At 49.2% G+C, this 8,213-nt stretch overlaps 1 protein-coding gene across 1 annotated transcript in view; it reads left to right on the forward strand.

Moving 5' to 3' along the window:
* Positions 1-6,682, forward strand: part of LOC108802356 (zinc finger protein 850-like) — a 46,660-nt gene extending 39,978 nt beyond the window's left edge. Inside the window, exon 8 of the mRNA XM_018574221.1 lies at positions 6,561-6,682. Coding sequence (XP_018429723.1) covers positions 6,561-6,682 — 122 coding nt within the window. The remainder of the gene's footprint in view (positions 1-6,560) is intronic.
* Positions 6,683-8,213: the final 1,531 nt, after the last annotated feature.

The following is an 8,213-nucleotide window of genomic DNA, read 5'->3' on the forward strand; positions in this document are numbered from 1 at the left end:
AGGGGGGGGGGGAGTCTGGTGTCGTCGATGTCCGTGAGGGCTAAGGAAGGGAAGGGGGGAGGAGTCAGGTGACATTGATGTCCGTGACATCACCTGACTCCTCCCCCCCCCTTCCCTTCATTAGCCGACGGAGCCACTTGGGCCGGTGATCTATCGATAGTCCCAACTTCTCGAGTTCTGGGACCGGCTGACTTCGGGTTTAGTTAGAACTACGAGGTTTGCCCAAGAAAGTTCTTCTGCACGAGCGCCAGCCGCGGCATCGGCCTATACACATACAGCACAGCAATGACCTATACACATACAGCACAGCAATGAAGTCATACAATGAACTAGGATCTCGTTATTATTCTGAGTTGCCCCACCCAAGCGGCGGCCATATTGGGTGCGGCACGTGAGATGAATAACGTGCTGGATTAGTGTGATCCTAGTTCATTGTATGACTTCATTGCTGTGCTGTATGTGTATAGGTCATTGCTGTGCTGTATGTGTATAGGCCAATGTAGTTGGATCTGTATGTGCGTTATAATTAATCAAAATTAATCGATTGAAAAAAAATTTGATTAATCGAACACGAAAATTTTAATTATTACCAACCCTAATTATTATTATAAGACTTTTGGCCTCATCTGTGGTGGAAAATCTAAATGACCTCAAAATAAAAGAGAGGTTTAGAGGGATTAAAGGAGAGCTATGAGGGGGGGAGGGGCTTTTCACTCACCTCATAGTTCTAGCCGATCTGTGACAATGAGACTGTCACAGGTCGGCTAGAACTATGAGGTGAGTGAAAAGCCCCTCCCCCCCTCATAGCTCTCCTTTAATCCCTCTAAACCTCTCTTTTATTTTGAGGTCATTTAGATTTTCCACCTCAGATGAGGCCAAAAGTCTTATAATAATAATTAGGGTTGGTAATAATTAAAATTTTCGTGTTCGATTAATCAAATGAGGACTCTCTATGACCTGAGCTCATTCCCATCCCCAATGGAGGTCTTTCTATGAAGCAAGATCATTCCCATCACCAATGCAGGACTCTCTATGATCTGAGCTCAGATCATAGAGAGGCATCCATTGGTGATCTGGGTGGTGACGGAATGAGCTCAGATCATAGAGAGGCATCCATTGGTGATCTGGGTGGTGACGGAATGAGCTCAGATCATAGAGAGGCATCCATTGGTGATCTGGGTGGTGACGGAATGAGCTCAGATCATAGAGAGGCATCCATTGGTGATCTGGGTGGTGACGGAATGAGCTCAGATCATAGAGAGGCATCCATTGGTGATCTGGGTGGTGACGGAATGAGCTCAGATCATAGAGAGGCATCCATTGGTGATCTGGGTGGTGACGGAATGAGCTCAGATCATAGAGAGGCATCCATTGGTGATCTGGGTGGTGACGGAATGAGCTCAGATCATAGAGAGGCATCCATTGGTGATCTGGGTGGTGACGGAATGAGCTCAGATCATAGAGAGGCATCCATTGGTGATCTGGGTGGTGACGGAATGAGCTCAGATCATAGAGAGGCATCCATTGGTGATCTGGGTGGTGACGGAATGAGCTCAGATCATAGAGAGGCATCCATTGGTGATCTGGGTGGTGACGGAATGAGCTCAGATCATAGAGAGGCATCCATTGGTGATCTGGGTGGTGACGGAATGAGCTCAGATCATAGAGAGGCATCCATTGGTGATCTGGGTGGTGACGGAATGAGCTCAGATCATAGAGAGGCATCCATTGGTGATCTGGGTGGTGACGGAATGAGCTCAGATCATAGAGAGGCATCCATTGGTGATCTGGGTGGTGACGGAATGAGCTCAGATCATAGAGAGGCATCCATTGGTGATCTGGGTGGTGACGGAATGAGCTCAGATCATAGAGAGGCATCCATTGGTGATCTGGGTGGTGACGGAATGAGCTCAGATCATAGAGAGGCATCCATTGGTGATCTGGGTGGTGACGGAATGAGCTCAGATCATAGAGAGGCATCCATTGGTGATCTGGGTGGTGACGGAATGAGCTCAGATCATAGAGAGGCATCCATTGGTGATCTGGGTGGTGACGGAATGAGCTCAGATCATAGAGAGGCATCCATTGGTGATCTGGGTGGTGACGGAATGAGCTCAGATCATAGAGAGGCATCCATTGGTGATCTGGGTGGTGACGGAATGAGCTCAGATCATAGAGAGGCATCCATTGGTGATCTGGGTGGTGACGGAATGAGCTCAGATCATAGAGAGGCATCCATTGGTGATCTGGGTGGTGACGGAATGAGCTCAGATCATAGAGAGGCATCCATTGGTGATCTGGGTGGTGACGGAATGAGCTCAGATCATAGAGAGGCATCCATTGGTGATCTGGGTGGTGACGGAATGAGCTCAGATCATAGAGAGGCATCCATTGGTGATCTGGGTGGTGACGGAATGAGCTCAGATCATAGAGAGGCATCCATTGGTGATCTGGGTGGTGACGGAATGAGCTCAGATCATAGAGAGGCATCCATTGGTGATCTGGGTGGTGACGGAATGAGCTCAGATCATAGAGAGGCATCCATTGGTGATCTGGGTGGTGACGGAATGAGCTCAGATCATAGAGAGGCATCCATTGGTGATCTGGGTGGTGACGGAATGAGCTCAGATCATAGAGAGGCATCCATTGGTGATCTGGGTGGTGACGGAATGAGCTCAGATCATAGAGAGGCATCCATTGGTGATCTGGGTGGTGACGGAATGAGCTCAGATCATAGAGAGGCATCCATTGGTGATCTGGGTGGTGACGGAATGAGCTCAGATCATAGAGAGGCATCCATTGGTGATCTGGGTGGTGACGGAATGAGCTCAGATCATAGAGAGGCATCCATTGGTGATCTGGGTGGTGACGGAATGAGCTCAGATCATAGAGAGGCATCCATTGGTGATCTGGGTGGTGACGGAATGAGCTCAGATCATAGAGAGGCATCCATTGGTGATCTGGGTGGTGACGGAATGAGCTCAGATCATAGAGAGGCATCCATTGGTGATCTGGGTGGTGACGGAATGAGCTCAGATCATAGAGAGGCATCCATTGGTGATCTGGGTGGTGACGGAATGAGCTCAGATCATAGAGAGGCATCCATTGGTGATCTGGGTGGTGACGGAATGAGCTCAGATCATAGAGAGGCATCCATTGGTGATCTGGGTGGTGACGGAATGAGCTCAGATCATAGAGAGGCATCCATTGGTGATCTGGGTGGTGACGGAATGAGCTCAGATCATAGAGAGGCATCCATTGGTGATCTGGGTGGTGACGGAATGAGCTCAGATCATAGAGAGGCATCCATTGGTGATCTGGGTGGTGACGGAATGAGCTCAGATCATAGAGAGGCATCCATTGGTGATCTGGGTGGTGACGGAATGAGCTCAGATCATAGAGAGGCATCCATTGGTGATCTGGGTGGTGACGGAATGAGCTCAGATCATAGAGAGGCATCCATTGGTGATCTGGGTGGTGACGGAATGAGCTCAGATCATAGAGAGGCATCCATTGGTGATCTGGGTGGTGACGGAATGAGCTCAGATCATAGAGAGGCATCCATTGGTGATCTGGGTGGTGACGGAATGAGCTCAGATCATAGAGAGGCATCCATTGGTGATCTGGGTGGTGACGGAATGAGCTCAGATCATAGAGAGGCATCCATTGGTGATCTGGGTGGTGACGGAATGAGCTCAGATCATAGAGAGGCATCCATTGGTGATCTGGGTGGTGACGGAATGAGCTCAGATCATAGAGAGGCATCCATTGGTGATCTGGGTGGTGACGGAATGAGCTCAGATCATAGAGAGGCATCCATTGGTGATCTGGGTGGTGACGGAATGAGCTCAGATCATAGAGAGGCATCCATTGGTGATCTGGGTGGTGACGGAATGAGCTCAGATCATAGAGAGGCATCCATTGGTGATCTGGGTGGTGACGGAATGAGCTCAGATCATAGAGAGGCATCCATTGGTGATCTGGGTGGTGACGGAATGAGCTCAGATCATAGAGAGGCATCCATTGGTGATCTGGGTGGTGACGGAATGAGCTCAGATCATAGAGAGGCATCCATTGGTGATCTGGGTGGTGACGGAATGAGCTCAGATCATAGAGAGGCATCCATTGGTGATCTGGGTGGTGACGGAATGAGCTCAGATCATAGAGAGGCATCCATTGGTGATCTGGGTGGTGACGGAATGAGCTCAGATCATAGAGAGGCATCCATTGGTGATCTGGGTGGTGACGGAATGAGCTCAGATCATAGAGAGGCATCCATTGGTGATCTGGGTGGTGACGGAATGAGCTCAGATCATAGAGAGGCATCCATTGGTGATCTGGGTGGTGACGGAATGAGCTCAGATCATAGAGAGGCATCCATTGGTGATCTGGGTGGTGACGGAATGAGCTCAGATCATAGAGAGGCATCCATTGGTGATCTGGGTGGTGACGGAATGAGCTCAGATCATAGAGAGGCATCCATTGGTGATCTGGGTGGTGACGGAATGAGCTCAGATCATAGAGAGGCATCCATTGGTGATCTGGGTGGTGACGGAATGAGCTCAGATCATAGAGAGGCATCCATTGGTGATCTGGGTGGTGACGGAATGAGCTCAGATCATAGAGAGGCATCCATTGGTGATCTGGGTGGTGACGGAATGAGCTCAGATCATAGAGAGGCATCCATTGGTGATCTGGGTGGTGACGGAATGAGCTCAGATCATAGAGAGTCCTCCATTGGTGATGGGAATGAGCTCACATCATAGAGAGTCCTGCATTGGTGATGGGAATGATCTCGGTTCATAGAGAGTCCTCCATTGGGGATGGGAATGAGCTCAGATCATAGAGAGTCATCCATTGGTGATAGGAATGAGCTCAGTTCATAGAGAGTCCTCCATTGGTGATGGGAATGAGCTCGGGTCATAGAGAGTCATCCATTGGTGATGGGAATGAGCTCGGTTCATAGAGAGTCCTCCATTGGTGATGGGAATGAGCTCAGATCATAGAGTCCTCCATTGGTGATGGGAATGAGCTCGGGTCATAGAGAGTCCTCCATTGGTGATGGGAATGAGCTCAGTTCATATAGAGTCCTCCATTGGTGATGGGAATGAGCTCAGTACATAGAGAGTCCTCCATTGGTGATGGGAATGAGCTCAGTTCATAGAGAGTCCTCCATTGGTGATGGGAATGAGCTCGGTTGATAGAGAGTCCTCCATTGGTGATGGGAATGAGCTCAGTTCATAGAGAGTCCTCCATTGGTGAACAGAACCTCAAAGCCGCCAGTTTATAGACCAGATTCGGGCCAACAGATGGCGCTGGTTGGGGTCATATGGTGGACAATAATAAATAGTGGAAGGGTTACATGTCATAGGTATGAGTGGTAGGGGTTCACCGGTCATGTACTGTAAGTATAACTGGGGAGGGTCTTCAGAAACAGTGTGCCCTAATAGAATATCTAAACCCAAAAACAAAAAACATTTTGCAGTCCTTAGATGTGTCGTCTGCATTAGTGTTTCCTTCCTGTAGTTTCCCCGGCGATCCTGCCAGTAACACACTTGCTGTCCTAGAATGACAAGTCACCCCCATTATACTATATCTACATGGCGGGCCGGTATGTTAGGACTGACAGTGGAAGTTACATTGTTGTTTCTGGGATTAGAATTGAATTTCGGTCCGGCGGTTCTTTCTTTTTATTTCTGACGCGGCCGTCGCATTGTAAAATATTGACCGCACCGCTCCTTTCATTACATCACCGCGGAGGTGGGAGATCCTTTGTCCAATCATACGGAGCCGAATATAAAAACAGGAAAAGGCGGAACACAGAGATTGGAAGAGTGTGATTTATCAAAGGAAATGATGTCACACTCTGACAGGAAGTGATGTCATATTCTCACAGGAAGTGATGTCACATTCTGACAGGAAGTGATGTCATATTCTCACAGGAAGTGATGTCACATTCTGACAGTTAGTGGTGACATATCCTCACAGGAAGTGATGGCACATTCTGACAGGAAGTGATGGCACATTCTGACAGGAAGTGATGTCATATCCTTACAGGAAGTGATGTCAGGTGCAGACAGGAAGTTCCAGGTGAGAGTTGGGAGGAAGTAGAGAGGAGACATTGCTTGAACTGGCAGCAGAGTAGGTAAGAAGATATTATTTTATATTTACACCCAGAATTCCTCTCTATTAACCATTTTAGGATTCTGGATTCCAGATGTCCGGCCCTGAAGTAGTCAAAACAAACTTTTGACTGCAGCTTGTTTTCCTGACTCTGGGAACGTTTACATGACCGGAGGGGTGCTGCGACCCCCCAACCCCCTGCCAGGCCATCCCTCACTCTTTGATTCCCGGGCCTTCTCAAACAAAGAGCGTCGGGATGGGGGACACCGCTCCCCGATGTTCTCTCAGCGTGTGAACCCGTAAGCCAGGAGTGTTCAAACTCCGCCCCTCCAGCTGTGGGTGAAACTACAAATCTCATGAGGCATCTCTCTCCGGGAGTCATGTCTGTGGCTGTTAGAATCTCGCAATGCCTCATGGGATTTGTAGTTCCCCCACAGCTGGAGGGCCGGAGTTTGTACACCCCTGCCATAAGCGCTTGGCTCTGAACATCTCCGGGCTTGGGACTGTCACAATCCTGCATGAAAATCATGGGACGCAGTCTGTGCTGGATCGGAAATAACACAGGGCAGAGGGGACGTTGGGGGTCTAATGGACCCCTGTTGTCTCTGTAAAGAGTACCTGTCACCTGCCCAATGCTTTCACTTGGCTTGCTGGCCACTTTGTGCAAGCCAAAAAAAATAGATACAAATTTTGCCCTCGAATGCAAAATTGAATGTTCTCCATCTACAGAGAGAAGAGTCCTGGATAGGTCACATGACCACCACAGTGGGGATGGAGGAGGACCAGAGTCACATGACTGAGAGGATATTAGACCTCACCCTGGAGATCATCTACCTGCTGACTGGAGGGGTCAGGAGGATTCTGGGAGGTCACATGACATCACTCTAATCTCCATTCATAACACACAGACCTGACCGGAAGGGTGAGGAGGATTCTGGGAGGTCACATGACATCTTTTCTCTCATTGCAGCATTATTCACTTGTGAAATCTAGTGACCATATGACCATCATGGGGCCTCCACCTCACTCCATGAAACCCGAGAGAAATCATGTTAAGAAGATTCTAGAGGTCATCAAGAAGATGATTGATCTGCTGACGGGAGAGGTGAGCGGTGCCGGGAATTCTGGGACATGATCCAGGAACAGACAAGGGGCGTGTCTGGGTGGTGACGGTATCATTGTGTGTGTCAGGTTCCTATAAGGTGTCAGGATGTCTCTGTCTATCTCTCCATGGAGGAGTGGGAGTATCTAGAAGGACACCGGGATCTCTACAAGGACGTGGTGATGGAGAATGCCCCGCCCCTCACATCACCGGGTAAGAGGAGAGAGCAGTACGGAGGCTCCGCCTACATCCCCCATCATCTGATACACACATAGAAACAATGTATTCAGTCAGTGTGTGTGTTTCCTACAGATGGATCCAGTAAGAGGAACCCACCAGAGAGATGTCCCCGTCCTCTGTATTCCCGGGACTCCACCCAGGAAGATCTCACCGTCCCCCACCATGAGAGATGTCCCCGCCCTCTGTACTCCCGGGACTCCACCCAGGAAGATCTCACCGTCCCCCACCATGAGAGATGTCCCCGTCCTCTGTACTCCCGGGACTCCACCCAGGAAGATCTCACCCTCCCCCACCATGATCGGGTCGGTGGAAGTGAAGGACTCGGATGTTAGGACATATCTTCTGGTGTTTTGTTAGATTGTTGGTGTTTCTATCATTCTGTATATTTAGGGTGAAGATCTGATTCCAATGACAATGAAGATTAAAGAGGAAGAAGATGAGGGACGTGTGAGAGGAGATCCTCAGTCTACAGAGGAATATAGAATGATGATGGCCATTAAAGAGGAGGAATCTTCTCCGGACATGGACACAGGTGAGTCATGAAGCAGGAAGGGGGCGTGTCTTCATGTTATTCCAGCCTGACTAATGTATTCACATCGATAGAGAAAGATGGAGGATCAGCAACCGACCGGATTATGGACCATCGGAGTGCAGAGACCATTTATACTTTGTCTTCTGCCTCCTTTTCTTGTGTTCCTTACTCTCGTGTTCCTTTGTTCTTTACTATTCCCGGGTGGTTTTGCCCACT

The sequence above is a fragment of the Nanorana parkeri genome, unplaced genomic scaffold, assembly GCF_000935625.1.
Source record: "Nanorana parkeri isolate BGI_ZX_2015 unplaced genomic scaffold, ASM93562v1 scaffold2824, whole genome shotgun sequence".
In the NCBI taxonomy this organism is placed as follows: Eukaryota; Metazoa; Chordata; class Amphibia; order Anura; family Dicroglossidae; genus Nanorana; species Nanorana parkeri.